Source organism: Melanerpes formicivorus, unplaced genomic scaffold, assembly GCF_026170545.1.
Source record: "Melanerpes formicivorus ecotype bairdi unplaced genomic scaffold, bMelFor1.0.p_v2 SCAF_224, whole genome shotgun sequence".
Taxonomy (NCBI): Eukaryota; Metazoa; Chordata; class Aves; order Piciformes; family Picidae; genus Melanerpes; species Melanerpes formicivorus.
In genome coordinates, this window is record NW_027142576.1 from 325,139 (window position 1) to 343,246 (window position 18,108).

The window sequence follows — 18,108 nt, forward strand, 5'->3', positions numbered from 1 at the left end:
GAGGCGTCACGTGACGGGGGACGCCGCAAACATGGCGGCGGAGGCCGCGGTAGGGATCCGGGAGGCTCCGAACGGGGCAGGGAGGCTCCGGCAGGGGTTCGGGGCTGGGGGTACTGGAAGGCTGCGCTCGGCGGTACCCGGGAGGGACTGGGCAGGGTCCGGGTGGTGCCCGCAGAGGTCCAGGCGGTACCGGGGGGGCTTAGGAAGGGACCGAGGGGCTGCGGATCAAGCCGGAGGGGACCGGGAGGGACTGAGCAGGGTCCGGGCGGTACCGGGGGGGGCTCCGGAAGGGACCGAGGGGCTGCGGATCAAGTTGGAGGGGACCGGGAGGGACTGAGCAGGGTCCGGGCGGTACCGGGGGGGGCTCCGGAAGGGACCGAGGGGCTGCGGATCAAGCTGGAGGGGACCGGGAGGGACTGGGCAGGGTCCGGGCGGTGCCGGCAGAGGTCCGGGCGGTACCGGGGGGGGCTCGGAGGGGACCGGGAGGGACTGAGCAGGGTCCGGGCCGTGCCGGGGGGAGCTCAGGAAGGGACCGAGGGGCTGCGGATCAAGCCGGAGGGCACCGGGAAGGACTGAGCAGGGTCCGGGCGGTGCCGGCAAAGGTCCAGGCGGTGCCGGGGGGGCGCTCCGGAAGGGACTGAGGGGCTGCGGATCAAGCTGGAGGGTACCGGGAGGGACTGGGCAGGGTCCGGGCGGTGCCGGCAGGGGGGTCCGGACCGGACTGATCCCTTCCCTGTGCCTCAGGTTCGGGTCCTGGAGCCGCCGCTGGAAGCGGAGCTGGAGGCGGAGCTGGGCCCCGGGCCCCCGGACCCCGAGCTGGACCTGGGAGGGGAGGATCTGGTGCTGGATGAAGTGGACGGTGGGGACCGGGGCAGGGGGGCAGGGGGCGGTACGGTGGGGACCGGGGTGGGAGGGAGGGAGGGAGGGCAGGGGAGGTGTCTGGGGGGGGTGTGGGATGGGGACAGAGGACATTGGGGTTAGGGGAGGGATGGTTTGGGGTCTGGGAGGGGGAGATGGAGGCTCCAGGAGGGGTCAGAGGACGTTGGGGAGGGGTGTTGGGGGGGCAGGGGAGCTACAGGAGCGATTTGGGGCCCATGGTGACCCCACTGTGTGTTCCCCCCTCCCATCCAGTTCACATCCAGGCCAACTTGGAGGATGCTTTGGTGCAGGAGGCTCTGAAGACTGTGAGTGGCTCTTGGGTGTCCATCTCCTCCTGAGCCCCCAGACTCATAATGTCCTCCCCCTGAGCCCCCAGCCCCCTGGTGTCCCCCTCCCAGGGTGCCCCAGCTGTCCCCCTGTCCCCTCTGCAGGGTGTGGACCTCAGGGAGTACTCCAAGCAGGTGGAGCTGGAGCTGCAGGAGGTGGAGAGAGCTTCCATCAGGGACTGTATCCTGCTGGGGAAGGGTTGGCTGTGACAGAGGTGGCCCCAAAGTGTCCCCCAGGTGGCCCTTAACTGCTCCCCCCCACCCCCCCCAGACATCAAGGAGAGTGAGAACATTGCCTCCCTCCACACCCAGATCACTGCCTGTGATGCCATCCTCGAGGTGAGCCCCCCCCAGCTCTTCTTCTGTGTCCTCAAAGTCTTCTCTCCCCCCCCAAAACTGTCCCCAAAGTCTCCCCTAACCCTTCTGCCTCCCACAGCTGTCCCCAAACCTTTCTGCCTCTCACTCCTTTTGCTCCTTAGAGCTATCTCCTAATGCTTCTGTGCCCCCAAACTCTTTTGTCCCTCCCCCAAAAGCATCTCCAGAGCTGCCCCCAACCTCTTCTGCCCCTCAGAGCTGCCCCCAACCCCTCAGAGCTGCCCCCAGCCCCTCCTGCCCCTCAGAGCTGCCCCCAGCCCCTCCTGCCCCTCAGAGCTGTCCCCAACCCCTCAGAGCTGCCCCCAGCCCCTCCTGCCCCTCAGAGCTGTCCCCAACCCCTCAGGGCTGTCCCCAGCCCCTCCTGCCCCTCAGAGCTGTCCCCAACCCCTCAGGGCTGTCCCCAGCCCCTCCTGCCCCTCAGAGCTGTCCCCAACCCCTCAGAGCTGTCCCCAGCCCCTCCTGCCCCTCAGAGCTGTCCCCAGCCCCTCCTGCCCCTCAGGGCTGCCCCCAGCCCCTCCTGCCCCTCAGAGCTGTCCCCAACCCCTCAGGGCTGCCCCCAGCCCCTCCTGCCCCTCAGAGCTGTCCCCAACCCCTCAGAGCTGCCCCCAGCCCCTCCTGCCCCTCAGAGCTGTCCCCAACCCCTCCTGCCCCTCAGGGCTGCCCCCAGCCCCTCCTGCCCCTCAGAGCTGTCCCCAACCCCTCAGAGCTGTCCCCAGCCCCTCCTGCCCCTCAGAGCTGTCCCCAGCCCCTCAGAGCTGTCCCCAGCCCCTCCTGCCCCTCAGAGCTATCCCCAACCCCTCAGAGCTGTCCCCCAGCCCCTCAGAGCTGTCCCCAGCCCCTCCTGCCCCTCAGAGCTATCCCCAGCCCCTCAGAGCTGTCCCCAACCCCCTCCTGCCCCTCAGTGCTGTCCCCAGCCCCTCCTGCCCCTCAGTGCTGCCCCCAGCCCCTCCTGCCCCTCAGTGCTGCCCCCAGCCCCTCCTGCCCCTCAGTGCTGCCCCCAGCCCCTCCTGCCCCTCAGAGCTGCCCCCAGCCCCTCCTGCCCCTCAGAGCTGTCCCCAACCCCTCAGAACTGTCCCCAGCCCCTCCTGCCCCTCAGTGCTGCCCCCAGCCCCTCCTGCCCCTCAGTGCTGCCCCCAGCCCCTCCTGCCCCTCAGTGCTGCCCCCAGCCCCTCCTGCCCCTCAGTGCTGCCCCCAGCCCCTCCTGCCCCTCAGAGCTGTCCCCAGCCCCTCAGTGCTGCCCCCAGCCCCTCCTGCCCCTCAGAGCTGCCCCCAGCCCCTCCTGCCCCTCAGAGCTGCCCCCAGCCCCTCCTGCCCCTCAGAGCTGCCCCCAGCCCCTCCTGCCCCTCAGAGCTGCCCCCAGCCCCTCCTGCCCCTCAGTGCTGCCCCCAGCCCCTCCTGCCCCTCAGTGCTGCCCCCAGCCCCTCCTGCCCCTCAGTGCTGCCCCCAGCCCCTCCTGCCCCTCAGTGCTGCCCCCAGCCCCTCCTGCCCCTCAGTGCTGCCCCCAGCCCCTCCTGCCCCTCAGTGCTGCCCCCAGCCCCTCCTGCCCCTCAGAGCTGTCCCCAGCCCCTCAGTGCTGCCCCCAGCCCCTCCTGCCCCTCAGAGCTGTCCCCAGCCCCTCAGAGCTGCCCCCAGCCCCTCCTGCCCCTCAGAGCTGTCCCCAACCCCTCCTGCCCCTCAGAGCTGTCCCCAACCCCTCAGAACTGTCCCCAGCCCCTCCTGCCCCTCAGAGCTGTCCCCAACCCCTCAGAACTGTCCCCAGCCCCTCCTGCCCCTTAGAGCTGCCCCTGACCCTTTTTGCCCCCCCCCAAGCTTTCCCCAGCCCTTCTGCCCCCCCCCCACACTGTCCCCAGCCTCTTCTGCCCCCCTCCAAGGGCCCTGTGCCCCCTGCCCTCTGCCCCCAGCGCATGCAACAGATGCTGAGCAGCTTCCAGTGCGACCTCAGCAGCATCAGCAGCGAGATCAGGACCCTGCAGGAGCAGTCAGTGGCCATGAACCTGAGGCTGAGGAACAGGAGAGTGGTGAGGAGGCAGCTGGGGCAGCTCCTGGACGAGCTGGTGGTGCCTGGCACCATGATCAGGTAGGGCCCAGGGGTGCCCAGGAGGTGCCAGGGGAAGCCTCTCCCCCCTGGGGCATGGCTGAGAGGCAGGAGAGGAGCTCTGGGGGTGGGGAGGGGGAGGAGGAGGAGGAAGAGGAAAGCAAAGGACAAGGACAAGGACAAGGAGGCTGTGGGGGGAAGTTCTGGAGGGAGGCTTTGGAAGGAGGCTCTGGAGAGAGGCTGTGGAGGAAGGCTTTGGAGAGAGGTTATCCAGAGAGGCTCTGGAGGGAGGGTCTGGAGGGAGGTTCTCCAGGGAGGCTTTGGAGTGAGTTCCTGGAGAGAGGTTCTCCAGGGAGATTGAGGAGGGAGACTGAGGGGGGGAAGAGTGTGGGGGGAGGGTGTGGGAGGAAGTTGTGGAGGGAGGCTCTCCAGGGAGGCTCTGGAGAGAGATTCTGGAGGGAGGTTCCCCAGGGAGGCTCTGGAGGGAGGTTCCCCAGGGAGGCTCTGGAGGGAGGTCCTGGAGAGAGGTTCTCCAGGGAGACTGAGGGAGGGAAGAGTGTGTGGGGAGGGTGTGGGAGGAAGTTCTGAAGGGAGGCTCTGGAGAGAGGGTCTGGAGGGAGGCTCTCTAGAGAGGGTCTGGAGAGAGGTTCTCCAGGGAGGCTCTGGAGGAAGATTCTCCAGGTAGGCTGTGGAGGGAGGTCCTGGAGAGAGGTTCTTCAGGGAGGCTCTGGAGGGAGGTTCTCTAGGGAGGCTTTAGAAGGAGGCTCTGGAGAGAGGTCCTGGAGAGAGGTTCTTTAGGGAGGCTTTAGAAGGAGGCTCTGGAGAGAGGTTCTCCAGACAGGCTTTGGAGGGAGATTCTCCAGGGAGGCTGTGGAGGGAGGTCCTGGAGAGAGGTTCTCCAGGGAGATTGAGGAGGGAGACTGAGGGGGGGAAGAGTGTGGGGGGAGGGTGTGGGAGGAAGTTCTGGAGGGAGGCTGTGGAGAGCCTCTGTCCTGGAGGGAGGTTCTCCAGGGAGGCTCTGGAGAGAGGGTCTGAAGAGAGGTTCTCCAGGGAGGCTCTGGAGGGAGGCTCTGGAAAGAGGCTCTGGAGGAAGGCTCTCCAGGGAGGCTCTGGAGAGAGGGTCTGGAGAGAGGTTCTCCAGGGGGGCTCTGGAGAGAGGTTCTTGAGGGAGGCTCTCCAGGGAGGGTCTGGAGAGAGACTCTGGAGGGAGGCTCTGGAGAGAGGCTCTCCAGGGAGGGTCTGGAGAGAGGCTCTGGAGGGAGGTTCTCCAGGGAGATTCTCCAGGGAGGCTCTGGAGTGAGGCTCTGGAGGAAGGCTCTGGAGGGAGGCTCTCCAAGAAAGGTGTGGTGGGAAGGTGTTGAGGAAGCTTCTGGAGGGAGGCTGTGGAGCTCCAGGACCTCCACCTAGCCCTTCTCCTCCTTCCCCCCTACCCTCTGAGCTCCCTCCCCCAACCCCTTCCTCACCCTCCTTAACCCTTCCCCGCGAGGCCTCCCGGAAGCCGGTGGCCAAACCCCGGCTGAGCCTTTGCCATCCACCCAACCCAAAGCTCTTCCTCCTCTTCCTCCTCTTCCCCCTCAGCACCATCCTGGAGGCCCCAGTGACCTCCCCTGAGTTCCTGGAGCAGCTGCAGGAGCTCAATGCCAAGATCAACTCGGTCAAGGAGGAGGCCTTCAGGGAGACCATGGCCTGCGCCGACGTCCAGCACGTCCTGGAGAAGCTCAAGATCAAGGTCAGGAGGGAGCCCCCTCCCCAAAAAAAGACCTCCAGACCACCTCAAGGACCTCCTGAAGGACCTTCTCAGCCTCACCTCCGGTGTCCTTCCCCCCAAGGCTGTCACCAAGATCAGGGAGTTTGTCCTGCAGAAGATTTATTCCTTCCGGAAGCCGATGACCAACTACCAGATCCCCCAGGATGTGCTCCTCAAGTACAGGTCAGGCTCCCCAGGGGGCTCCTGGAGACCCCCCCTGGGCCATGCCACCAGCAGCTCCAGGGAGGTTCCAAGCTCCTTGGGCATGGAGGGACCCCAAGGGATGTGGAGAAGAAAGCAGCTGCCCCCCCACCCCCACCCCACCCCACCCCCCGCCTCCGGGATCCAGGAGGAGAGCATCGGGGATGGGATCCACCCAAAGGGGGCTTTGGGGGGGGGGTAGGGGGGGTGGAGCTGGGTTAGGGTTGAGTTGGGTGGGGTGGAGGTGGGTTGGGCTGGGGTGAGTTGGGTTGGGCTGAGCTGAGTGGGGTTGAAGTTGGGCTGGGTTGGGTTGGGCTGGGCTGAGCTGGTTGAAGTTGGGCTGGGTTGGGCTGGGCTGAGTGGAGTTGAGTTGGGCTGGGCTGGGTTGGGTTGGGCTGGGTTGGGCTGGGCTGAGTGGGGTTGAGTTGGGTTGGGCTGGGCTGAGTGGGGTTGAGTTGGGTTGGGCTGGGTTGGGTTGGGCTGGGTTGGGCTGGGCTGAGTGGGGTTGAGTTGGGTTGGGCTGGGCTGAGTGGGGTTGAGTTGGGCTGGGTTGGGCTGGGCTGAGCTGGGTAGGGTTGAAGTTGGGCTGGGCTGAGTGGGGTTGGGTTGAAGTTGGGCTGGGCTGAGTGGGGTTGAAGTTGGACTGGGTTGGGCTGGGCTGAGCTGGGTAGGGTTGAAGTTGGGCTGGGCTGAGTGGGGTTGAGTTGGGTGGGGTTGGGCTGGGCTGAGTGGGGTTGAGTTGGGTGGGGTTGGGCTGGGCTGAGTGGGGTTGGGTTGGGTTGGGCTGGGCTGGGTTGGGCTGGGCTGAGTGGGGTTGAGTTGGGTGGGGTTGGGCTGGGCTGAGTGGGGTTGAGTTGGGTTGGGCTGGGCTGGGTTGGGCTGGGCTGAGTGGGGTTGAGTTGGGTTGGGCTGGGCTGAGTGGGGTTGAGTTGGGTTGGGCTGGGCTGGGTTGGGCTGGGCTGAGTGGGGTTGAGTTGGGTTGGGCTGGGCTGAGTGGGGTTGAGTTGGGTTGGGCTGGGCTGAGTGGGGTTGAGTTGGGTTGGGCTGGGCTGAGTGGGGTTGAGTTGGGTTGGGCTGGGCTGGGTTGGGCTGGGCTGAGTGGGGTTGAGTTGGGCTGGGCTGAGCTGGGTTGGGCTGACCTGGGCTGGGTTGGGTTGGGCTGGGCTGAGCTGGGTTGGGGTTAAGGTTGAGTTGGGTTGAGTTTGAGTTGGGCTGAGTTGGGTTGGGGTTAAGGTTGAGTTGGGTTGGGTTTAAGGTTGAGTTGAGCTGGGTTGAGTTGGGTTGGGGTTAAGGTTGAGTTGGGTTGGGGTTAAGGTTGAGTTGGGCTGGGTTGAGCTGGGTTAGACTGAGCTGGGCTGAGCTGGGCTGAGCTGGGCTGGGTCGAGCTAGGCTGAGTTGAGTTGGGGTTAAGGTTAAGTTGGGCTGGGTTGAGTTGGTTTGGGCTGAGCTGAGTAGGGTTGAAGTTGGGTTGGGCTGAGCTGAGTTGGGTTGGGGTTAAGGTTGAGCTGGGCTGGGTTGAGTTGGGCTGGGTTGGGCTGGACTGAGCAGAGTTGGGCTGGGCTGGGTTGGGCTGAGCTGGGTTGCGGTTAAAGTTGGGTTGGGCTGAGCTGGGCTGGGCTGAGCTGGGTTGGGCTGAGCTGGGTTGGGCTGGGCTGAGCTGGGTTGGGTTTTGCTGAGCTGGGTTGGGCTGAGCTGGGTTGGGTTGGGCTGACCTGGGTTGGGTTGGGCTGGGTTGGGCTGAGCTGGGTTGGGTTGGGCTGGGCTGAGCTGAGTTGGGGTGGGGTTAAGGTTGAGTTGGGCTGGGCTGAATTGGGCTGAGCTGGGACCTGCCTACCCTTGAAGACCTCTTCCAAACCAAGCCATCCATGGAGGCCATTCCTGGGGGGTGGTCCTGGGTGGGGGTTCCTCACCCCCTTGCCCTGCCCTGGGCCAGGTTCTTCTACCAGTTCCTGTTGGCCAACGAGCGGACGGTGGCCCAGGAGCTGCGCGAGCAGTATGTGGACACCATGAGCAAGATCTACCTCTCCTACTTCAAGTCCTACACCAGCAGGCTGATGAAGATCCAGGTGGGGCTGGGGGGACACTGGAGGGGAGTGGGATTAGAGGACACCAGGGGCTGTGTTTGGAGGGCTGAGGGTTGAATTGGGGGCACTGGGAGGTGTTGGGGGGCACTGGCAGGTGTTGGGTGGCACTGGGAGGGCACTGGGAGGTGTTGGGGGGCACTGGAAGGTGTTGGGGGGCACTGGGAGGGCACTGGGAGGTGTTGGGGGGCACTGGGGAGGCACTGGGAGGTGTTGGGGGGGGACACTGAGAGACACTTTGGGGCCACTGACCCTCCCCACCCCCAATTTTGTTCCCCCCAGTACGAGGAAGTGGCAGAGAAGGACGACCTGATGGGGGTGGAGGACACAGCCAAGAAGGATATCCTGCAGAGTTGGGTTGGGTTGAGTTGAGTTGGGTTGGGTTGAATAGAGTTGGGTTGGTTGGGTTGAGTTGAGTTGATTTAGGTTGGGTTGATTAGTGTAGGGTTGGGTTGAGTTGAGTTGATTTGGGTTGAGTTGATTTGAGTAGGGTTGGGTTGAGTTGAGTTGGGTTGGGTTGAGTTGGGTTTAGTAGAGTTCAGTTGGGTGGGTTGGGTTGGTTGGGTGGGTTGGGTTGAATAGAGTTGGGTTGGTTGGGTTGAGTTGGGTTGGTTTGGGTTGAGTTGGGTTGGGTGGGTTGAGTTGAGTTGGGTTGAGTAGGATTGAGTAGGGTTGGGTTGGGTGGGTTGGTTGAGTTGGCTTGGCTTGGTTTGGCTTGGGTTGAGTTGGGTTGGGTTGGTTGGGTTGCATTGGGTTGAGTTGGGTGGGTTGGGTTGGGTTGAGTTGGATTGAGTTGGGTTGGGTTGAGTTGGCTTAAGTTAGATTGAGTTGAGCTGGGTTGGGTTGAGCTGAGTTGGATTGAGTAGAGTTGGGTGGATTGGGTTGAGTTGGGTTGGGTTGAGCTGGGTTGAGTTGGGTTGGGTTGAGCTGGGTTGGGAGGTGCTGGTTGATACTGGGCTGGTCCTGGGAGGCTCTGTGAGGAACTGGAAGCTCCTGGAAGGATATGAGAGGTCCTGGAAGGAACTGGAGGCTCCTGGCAGGTCCTGGGAGGAACTGGGAGGTCCTGGCAGGTCCTAGTTGGAACTGGGAGGACCTGGGAGGAAGTGGAAGCTGCTGGGGGGTCCTGGGTGGTCCTGAGAGGAAGTGGAAGCTGCTGGAAGGTCCTGGGAGGACATGGAAGGTGCTGGGGGGTCCTGGGAGAAACTGGGAGGTCCTGGGAAGTCCTAGTTGGTCCTGGGAGGTCCTGGGAGGAAGTGGAAGGCGCTGGAGGGTCCTGGGAGGCTCTGGGTGGCCCTGGGAGGAAGTGGAAGGTGCTGGGTGACCCTGGGAGGCTGTGGGTGGCCCTGGGAGGAAGTGGAAGCTGCTAGGTGGCCCTGGGAGGCTCTGGGTGGCCCTGGGAAGCTCTGGGTGGCCCTGGGAGGCTCTGGGTGGCCCTGGGAAGCTCTGGGTGGCCCTGGGAGCTCTGGGTGGCCCTGGGAGCTCTGGGTGGCCCTGGGAGCTCTGGGTGGCCCTGGGCTGTGCTGTGCCCAGCTGTAGGTAGCTCTGGGTGGCCCTGGGAGGCTGTGGGTGGCCTTGGGAAGCCCTGGGTGGCCCTGGGAGCTCTGGGTGGCCCTGGGAGGCTGTGGGTGGCCCTGGGCAGTGCTGTGCCCAGCTGTGTGTGGCCCTTGACCCTGGCACCCCCACGGTTCTTCTCCAAGCCCTCGCTGAAGAACCGCAACACCGTCTTCACCCTGGGCAACCGCGGGGCCGTCATCGGCGCCGAGCTGGAGGCGCCCATCATCGTCCCCCACGCCGCCCAGAAGAGCGACCTCAGGGTGGGCCTGGCCCCTGCAGCCCCTGCCAGGCCCGGGGAGAGGGCCAGGGCACCTCCAGCTGGGGCCCTGCCGCTCCCCCAGGGCTTTAGTTCCGCTCCAGGCCTTGCCCGGAGCAGGGGGGGCTGGAGGTGGCCTCGGGGTGGGACCTCAAGGGTGGGCTGGAGGTCTTCCAAGGTAGTGAAGGGTGGGCTGGAGGTGCTCAGGGGTGGGCTGGAGGTGCTCAGGGGTGGGCTGGAGGTGCTCAAGGGTGGGCTGGAGGTGCTCAGGGGTGGGCTGGAGGTGCTCAGGGGTGGGCTGGAGGTGCTCAAGGGTGGGCTGGAGGTGCTCGGGGGTGGGGTGGAGGTCCTCAAGGTAGTGAAGGGTGGGCTGGAGATCCTCAAGGGTGGGCTGGAGGTCTCCAAGGTAGTGAAGGGTGGGCTGGAGGTGTTCAAGGGTGCGCTGGAGGGCCTCAAGGGTGGGCTGGAGGTCTTCCAAGCTAGGCTGGAGGTCTCCAAGGTAGTGAAGGTAGGGCTGGAGGTCCTCAAAGTAGTGAAGGGTGGGCTAGAGGTCCTCAAGCAGGGGCTGGAGATCTTCCAAGCTGGGTTGGAGGTCTCCAAGGTAGTGAAGGTAGGGCTGGAGGTCTTCAAAGTAGTGAAGGGTGGGCTGGAGGTCCTCAAGGATGGGCTGGAGGTCTTCCAAGCTGGGTTGGAGGTCTCCAAGGTAGTGAAGGTAGGGCTGGAGGTCTTCAAAGTAGTGAAGGGTGGGCTGGAGGTCCTCAAGGGTGGGCTGGAGGTCTTCCAAGCTGGGTTGGAGGTCTCCAAGGTAGTGAAGGTAGGGCTGGAGGTCCTCAAGGATGGGCTGGAGGTCTCCAAGGTAGTGAAGGTAGGGCTGGAGGTCCTCAAGGGTGGGCTGGAGGTCTTCCAAGGTCCTCAAGGGTGGGCTGGAGGTCCTCAGAGTTGGGCTGGAGGTCTCCAATGTAGTGATGGTTGGGCTGGAGGTCTCCAAGCTCTTCAGGGATGGTCTAAAGCCCCTCAAGGTCGGTCTGAAAGCCTTCCAGGGTCTGTCTGAAGGGCCTGCAGGGTGTGCTGGAGGCCTCCCAGCTCCTCAGGGCTGCTCTGAAGGCCCTCCAGGGTGGTCTGAAGGCCCTGCAGGGTGTGCTGGAGGCTTCCCAGCTGCTCAGGGCTGCTCTGAAAGCTCTCCAGGGTGTGCTGGAGGCCTCCCAGCTGCTCAGGGCTGCTCTGAAAGCTCTCCAGGGTGTGCTGGAGGCCTCCCAGCTGCTCAGGGCTGCTCTGAAGACCCTCCAGGGTGGTCTGAAGGCCCTCCAGGGTGTGCTGGAGGCCTCCCAGCTGCTCAGGGCTGCTCTGCAGAACCCCCAGCGCTGCCTGGAGGCCTCCAACCGCCAGCTCCCGAGCCCCTGGCGCCCTCCTCCCCGGCCAGCCCCAACCTTTCCCTGCCCCTCTGCAGGACCTCTGGGGAGGGGGATTTGGGCTTGTCCTCACCCCCTGCGTGTCCTCTCCCCTCCCCAGTACCCCTTTGAGTCGCTGTTCCGCAGCCAGCACTACGCCCTGCTGGACAACAGCTGCAGAGAGTTCCTCTTCCTCTGCGACTTCTTCATGGTCGCCGGCCCCAGCGCCCAGGACCTCTTCAACAGCGTCATGGGCAAGACCCTCACCATGTTCCTGGTGGGTTCTTGGGGTGGGGGGGGCTCCCCTGGGGGGGTTTGAGGTGGAGCCCCAGCCCCCTTTCCCCTTCCCCCTGGCAGAAGCACATGGAGAGCTACGTGGGCGACTGCTACGACGCCATCGCCGTCTTCCTCTGCGTCCACCTGGTGCTGCGCTTCAAGGCCATCATGGCCAAGAGGAACGTCCCAGCCGTGGACAGGTCTGGGGGGGGAGGGGCTGGGGGGGAGGGGAGGAAGAGGAGGGGGGAAGGGAAGGCCTCAGAGGTCCTCAAGAAGTTGGTGGGAGGGAGCGAAGGCGAGGGGGAGGGCTCCGAAGTGCCTCAGAAGGTCTGCAAGAGCCATTGGGAGGTCTTCAAGAGCCATTGGGAAGGTCTTGGAAGGTCTTCAAAAGCCATTGGGAGGTCTTCAAAAGCCATTGGGAGGCCTCCAAAATCCATTGGGAGGTCTTGAAAATCCATTAGAAGGTCTTCAAGAGCCATGGGAAGGTCTCTAAAATACATTGGAAGGTCTTGGAAGGTCTTCAAGAGTCATTGGAAGGTCTTCAAGAGCCATTGGGAGGCCTCCAAAATCCCTTGGAAGGTCTTGGGAGGTCTTCAAAATCCATTGGGAGGTCTTCAAGAGCCATTGGGAGGCCTCCAAAGCCCATTGGGAAGGTCTTGGAAGGTCTTCAAGAGTCATTGGAAGGTCTTCAAAATCCATTGGGAGGTCTTCAAGAGCCATTGTTAGGTCTCCAAAATCCGTTGGAAAGTCTTCAAATCTCTTAGAAGGTCTTCAAAATCCATTGGAAGGTCTTGGAAGGTCTTCAAATCTATTGGGAGGTCTTCAAAAGCCATTGGAAGGTTTCCAAAATCCATTGGAAGCTCTTGGAAGGTCTTCAAGATCCATTGGGAGGTCTCCAAAATCCATTGGAAGGTCTTCAAGAGCCATTGGGAGGCCTCCAAAATCCATTGGAAGATCTTGGAAGGTCTTCATGAGTCATTGGAAGGTCTTCAAGAGCCATTAGGAGGCCTCTAAAATCCATTGGAAGGTCTTGGAAGGTCTTCATGAGTCATTGGAAGGTCTTCAAGAGCCATTAGGAGGCCTCTAAAATCCATTGGAAGGTCTTGGAAGGTCTTCAAGAGCCATTGGGAGGTCTTCAAGAGCCATTGGGAGGTCTTCAAGAGCCATTGGGAGGTCTTAAAAATCCATTGGAAGGTCTTCAAGAGCCATGGGAAGGCCTCTAAAATCCATTGGAAGGTCTTGGAAGGTCTTCAAGAGTCATTGGAAGGTCTTCAAGAGCCATTGGGAGGCCTCCAAAATCCCTTGGAAGGTCTTCAAATGTATTGGAAGGTCTTCAAATCTATTGGAAGGTCTTCAAGAGCCATTGGGAGGTCTCCAAAATCCATTGGGAGGTCTTCAAGAGCCATTGGAAGGTCTTCAAAATCCATTGGAAGGTCTTCAAGAGCCATTGTTAGGTCTCCAAAATCTATTGGAAGGTCTTCAAGAGCCATTGGGAGGCCTCCAAAATCCATTGGAAAGTCTTCAAATCTCTTAGAAGGTCTTCAAGAGCCATTGGGAGGTCTTCAAAATCCATTGGAAGGTCTTGGAAGGTCTTCAAATCTATTGGGAGGTCTTCAAAAGCCATTGGAAGGTTTCCAAAATCCATTGGAAGCTCTTGGAAGGTCTTCAAGATCCATTGGGAGGTCTCCAAAATCCATTGGAAGGTCTTCAAGAGCCATTGGGAGGCCTCCAAAATCCATTGGAAGGTCTTGGAAGGTCTTCAAGAGCCATTGGGAGGTCTTAAAAATCCATTGGAAGGTCTTGGAAGGTCTTCAAGAGCCATTGGGAGGCCTCTAAATCCATTGGAAGGTCTTGGAAGGTCTTCAAGAGTCATTGGAAGGTCTTCAAGAGCCATTGGGAGGCCTCCAAAATCCCTTGGAAGGTCTTCATATGTATTGGAAGGTCTTCAAATCTATTGGAAGGTCTTCAAGAGCCATTGGGAGACCTCCAAAATCCATTGGAAGGTCTTGGAAGGTCTTCAAGAGCCATTGGGAGGCCTCCAAAATCCCTTGGAAGGTCTTCAAATCTATTGGGAGGTCTTCAAGAGCCATTGGGAGGCCGCTAAAATCCATTTGAAGGTCCTGGAAGGTCTTCAAAATCCATTGGGAGGCCTCCAAAATCCCTTGGAAGGTCTCCAAATCTCTTGGAAGGTCTTCAAAATCCATTGGGAGGTCTTCAAGAGCCATTGTTAGGTCTCCAAAATCCGTTGGAAGGTCTTGGAAGATCTTCAAATCTGTTGGGAGGTCTTCAAGAGCCATTGGGAGGTTTCCAAAATCCATTGGAAGGTCTTGGAAGGTCTTCAAGAGCCATTGGGAGGCCTCCAAAACTCATTGGAAGGTCTTGGAAGGTCTTCAAAATCCATTGGAAGGTCTTCAAAATCCATTGGGAGGTCTTCAAGAGCTTTTGTTAGGTCTCCAAACTCTTTTAGAAGGTCTTAGAAGATCTTCAAATCTATTGGAAGGTCTTGAAGAGCCATTGGGAGGTCTTGAAGAGCCATTGGGAGGTCTCCAAACTCCGCTGGAAGGCCTCCAAAATCCCTTGGTAGCTCTTGGAAGGTCTTGGGAGGTCTCCAAAAGGCTCTGGGAAGCCACCTGAGATCCGTAGGAACCTCCTTAAAACCCTGGGAAGCTTCCAAAATGCCACAGGAGCCTCCCCAGGCCCCTCCCTGATGCCCCCCTGCCCTCCCCCCCCAGGTACTGGGACACCCTCCTGGAGCTGCTGTGGCCTCGCTTCGAGCACATCCTGGAGCTCAACATCCAAAGCATCCAAAGCACCGACCCCCAGCGCCTCGGCTTCCTGGACACCAGGCCCCACTATGTAGGCACCTGGGAGGGGTTGGGGAGGGGTCTCCTGGTGTCCTCCTCCCCCTCCAGAGTCAGAGGAGCCCCCAGGTGGGGTTGGGTCCCAGCTGGGTGCCGGCAGAAAGCAGCTGCTGGAAGCCTTCCTCCTGCTGGGGCTCTTCCACTGCTCACTCCTGGAGGGGGAGGAGAAGGCTTTGAGGTCCTCCCTGGGAGGGGGCCCCAAGGGTTGGGGAGGTCACATTAGGCCATGGGGACTCAAGCTGAGCCCAACCCAACTCAACCCATCCCAACCCAACTCAACCCATCCTAACCCAACTCAACCCATCCCAACCCAACTCAACCCATCCCAACCCAACCAACCCAATGCAACTCAATCCAACCCAACCCATCCTAACCCAACCAACCCAATGCAACTCAATCCAACCCAACTCAACCCACCCAACCAACCCAATGCAACTCAACTCAACCCATCCTAACCCAACCCCATGCAACTCAACCAACCCAACCCATCCCCACCCAACTCAGCTAACCCAACCCATCTCAACCCACCCAACCAACCCAATGCAATTCAACCCAACTCAGCCTACCCAACCAACCCAACCCAACTCAACCCATCCCCACCCAACTCAACTAACCCAACCCAACTCAACCCACCCAACCAACCAAATGCAACTCAATCCAATTCAACCCAACTCAACCCATCCCAACCCCATGCAACTCAACCAACCCAACTCAATGCAACTCAATCCAACTCAACCCATCCCAACCCCATGCAACTCAACCAACCCAACCCAACGCAACTCAATCCAGACCAACTCAACCCACCCAACCAACCCAATGCAACTCAACCCATCCCAACCCCATGCAACTCAACCAACCCCACCCAATGCAACTCAAGCCAACCCAACTCAACCCACCCAACCAACCCAATGCAACTCAACCCAACCCAACTCTACCCATCCCAACCCAACCCCATGCAACTCAACCAACCCAACCCAACGCAACTCAATCCAACCCAACTTAACCCACCCAACCAACCCAATGCAACTCAACCCAACTCAATCCAACCCAAATCAACCCATCCCAACCCAACCAACCCAACTCAACCCACCCAACCAACCCAATGCAACTCAACCCAACCAACCCATCCCCACCCAACTCAACCCATCTCCACCCAACTCAACCCATCTCCACCCAACTCAACTAACCCAACCCAACTCAACTAACCCAACCCAACTCAACCCACCCAACCAACTCAATCCAATCCAACTCAACCCATCCCAACCCAACTCAACCCAATGCAACTCAATCCAACCCAACTCAACCCAACCAACTAACCCAACCCATCCCATCCCAACCCCCCCCCAGATCACGCGGCGCTACGCTGAGTTCTCCTCTGCCATCGTCAGCATCAACCAAACCTTCCCCAACGAGAAGACCAATGCCCTGCTGGGGCAGCTCCAGGTGGGCTTCAAGGGGATCCAAGACCCTGCTCCCAAGCTGAGCTTTATTTTGGGGTGCTCTGAAGTTTTTGGGGGTCTCCTTCTCCTCCTCCTCCTCCTTGTCCTGCAGGTGGAGAGCTTTGTGCTGGGGAGCTGGGTTAGGTTGGGATGAGCTGAGTAGGGATGGGATAGGTTGGGTTGGGATGGGTTGAGTTGGGTGGGGATGGGTTAGGTTGGGTTGGAATGGGTAGAGTTGGGTTGGATTGGGTTGGGATGAGTTGGGTTGGGTTAGGTTGGGATGGGATGGGTTGGGTAGGGTTAGATTGGGATGGGTTGAATTGGGTTGAGTTGAGTCAGAATCTGTAGCCATTGGTGAGGAGCTCCAGAGGGATCTGGAGCCATGGGACCTCCCCCTCCCCACTTTGGTCTTTTTTGGGGTGCTCTGAAGCTCTTGGGGGTCTCCTCCTGGCCCTGCAGGTGGAGGTGGAGAACTTTGTCCTGCGGGTGGCGGCAGAGTTCTCCTCGCGCAAGGAGCAGCTGATCTTCCTCATCAATAACTACGACATGATGCTGGGGGTCCTCATGGTAAGGGTGAGACCCCCACCCCCAGCTCCAAACAGGGCCTTCCTGAAAACCCAGAGACCCCCCAAGGCTTGGAGAGCAGGGTTGGGTTGGGTTGGGTTGATGGAGTTGGGTTGAGGTGGGTTGGGTTGAGTTGAGTTGAGTTGGTGGAGTTGGGTTAGGTTGATTGAGTTGGATGGAGTTGGGTTGAGGTGGGTTGGGTTGAGTTGGATTGAGTTGAGTTGGTGGGGTTGGGTTGGGTTCAATTGGGTTGGATTGAATTGGATTGAGTTGGATTGGTTGGATTGGGTTGAGTTGGTTGGGGTTGGGCTGATTGAGTTGGATGGAGTTGGGTTGAGGTGGGTTGGGTTGAGTTGGATTGAGTTGGGTTGAAGTGGGTGGGGTTGGGTTGAGTTGGATTGAGTTGGGTTGGTTGAGTTGGGTTGGGCTGATTGAGTTGGATGGAGTTGGGTTGAGGTGGGTTGGGTTGAGTTGGGTTGAGGTGGGTTGGGTTGAGTTGGATTGAGTTGAGTTGGTTGAGTGGGGTTGGGTTGGGTTGAGTTGGGTTCAGTTGGGTTGGTTTGAGTTGGATTGAGTTGGGTTGTTTGAGTTGGGTGGAGTTGGGTTGAGTTGGTGGAGTTGGGTTGGGCTGAGTTGGGTTCAGTTGGGTTGGTTTGAGTTGGATTGAGTTGGGTTGGTTGGGTTGGGTTGGGTTTGACTTTACTCTCCCCCCAACTGTGACCTCCCCAACCCTTGGGGACCCCTCCCAGACCTTCCTGGGAGGAGCTCAAAGCCTTCTCCCCGCCCCCAGGAGCGAGCGGTTGAGGAGAGCAAGGAGGTGGAAGGCTTCCAGCAGCTGCTGTCTGCTCGCACCCAGGTGAGACCCAACCCCACCTGGGGGTTCCTCTGAGCCTGGGGGGGGACCCCAGCCCTGGGGGCAGCTCCTGGAGGTCCTTGTCCTCTCCTGCAGGAGTTCATTGAGGAGCTGCTGGCTCCTCCCTTCGGGGGGATGATTTCCTTCGTCAAGGAGGCCGAAGCCCTGCTGGAGAAGGGGCAGATGGAGAAGCTCCGTGGGGAGGAAGGTGAAGAGGAGCTGGGATCATGGGAGCTGGGATCAAGGCTTTGGCTGGGTTGGAGAAGACCTTCATGGGCCTGGTGGGACCCAACCTTTGGCCTTGGTGACCTTCAGCCCCTTGGATCCCACCTGGATCCCTCTGGAGCCCCTTGGATCCCACCTGGATCCCTCTGGAGCTGCTTGGTGACCTTCAGCCCCTTGGATCCCACCTGGATCCTTCTTTGGAGCTCCTTGGTGGCTTTCAGTCCCTTGGATCCCACCTGGATCCCTTTGGAGCTCTTTGGTGGCCTTCAGTCCCTTGGATCCCTCTGGAGCTCCTTGGTGGCTTTCAGTCCCTTGGATCCCACCTAGATCCCTCTGGAGCTGCTTAGTGACCTTCAGCCCCTTGGATCCCACCTGGATCCTTCTCTGGAGCTGCTTAGTGACCTTCAGCCCCTTGGATCCCACCTGGATCCCTCTGGAGCTCGTTGGTGACCTTCAGCCCCTTGGATCCCACCTGGATCCCTCTGGAGCTCCTTGGTGGCCTTCAGCCCCTTGGATCCCACCTGGATCCCTCTGGAGCTCTTTGGTCCCCTTCAGCCCCTTGGATCCCACCTGGATCCCTCTGGAGCTCCTTGGTGACCTTCAGCCCCTTGGATCCCACCTGGATCCCTCAGGAGCTCCTTGGTGACCTTCAGCCCCTTGGATCCCACCTGGATCCCTCTGGAGCTCCTTGGTGGCCTTCAGCCCCTTGGATCCCACCTGGATCCCTCTGGACCTCCTTGGTGACCTTCAGCCCCTTGGATCCCACCTGGATCCTTCTCTGGAGCTCTGCAGGCCTTCAGCCCCTTGGATCCCACCTGGATCCCTTTGGAGCTCTTTGGTGGCCTTCAGCCCCTTGGATCCCACCTGGATCCCTTTGGAGCTCTTTGGTGGCCTTCAGCCCCTTGGATCCCTCTGGAGCTCCTTGGTGACCTTCAGCCCCTTGGATCCCACCTGGATCCTTCTCTGGAGCTCCTTGCTGACCTTCAGCCCCTTGGATCCCACCTGGATCCCTCAGGAGCTCCTTGGTGACCTTCAGCCCCTTGGATCC

The 18,108-nt window shown here is 60.6% G+C and overlaps 1 protein-coding gene across 2 annotated transcripts in view; it reads left to right on the top strand.

Annotated features, from left to right (window-relative positions):
• The window catches only part of VPS52 (VPS52 subunit of GARP complex), a 22,180-nt gene continuing 4,072 nt past the window's right edge, over window positions 1-18,108 (top strand). The window contains exons 1-18 of one of the 2 annotated variants that reach the window (XM_068169780.1): window positions 1-49; window positions 745-859; window positions 1,132-1,184; window positions 1,311-1,386; window positions 1,477-1,544; window positions 3,482-3,657; window positions 5,194-5,344; window positions 5,445-5,545; window positions 7,497-7,629; window positions 7,927-7,984; window positions 9,322-9,458; window positions 10,964-11,119; window positions 11,200-11,318; window positions 13,851-13,974; window positions 15,327-15,422; window positions 15,878-15,985; window positions 16,773-16,838; window positions 16,932-17,043. In XM_068169780.1, the coding sequence (XP_068025881.1) occupies window positions 32-49; window positions 745-859; window positions 1,132-1,184; window positions 1,311-1,386; window positions 1,477-1,544; window positions 3,482-3,657; window positions 5,194-5,344; window positions 5,445-5,545; window positions 7,497-7,629; window positions 7,927-7,984; window positions 9,322-9,458; window positions 10,964-11,119; window positions 11,200-11,318; window positions 13,851-13,974; window positions 15,327-15,422; window positions 15,878-15,985; window positions 16,773-16,838; window positions 16,932-17,043 (1,867 nt within the window). In that variant the 5' untranslated portion in view covers window positions 1-31. The remainder of the gene's footprint in view (window positions 50-744; window positions 860-1,131; window positions 1,185-1,310; window positions 1,387-1,476; window positions 1,545-3,481; window positions 3,658-5,193; window positions 5,345-5,444; window positions 5,546-7,496; window positions 7,630-7,926; window positions 7,985-9,321; window positions 9,459-10,963; window positions 11,120-11,199; window positions 11,319-13,850; window positions 13,975-15,326; window positions 15,423-15,877; window positions 15,986-16,772; window positions 16,839-16,931; window positions 17,044-18,108) is intronic. The other variant, XM_068169781.1, reaches the window with a different exon arrangement.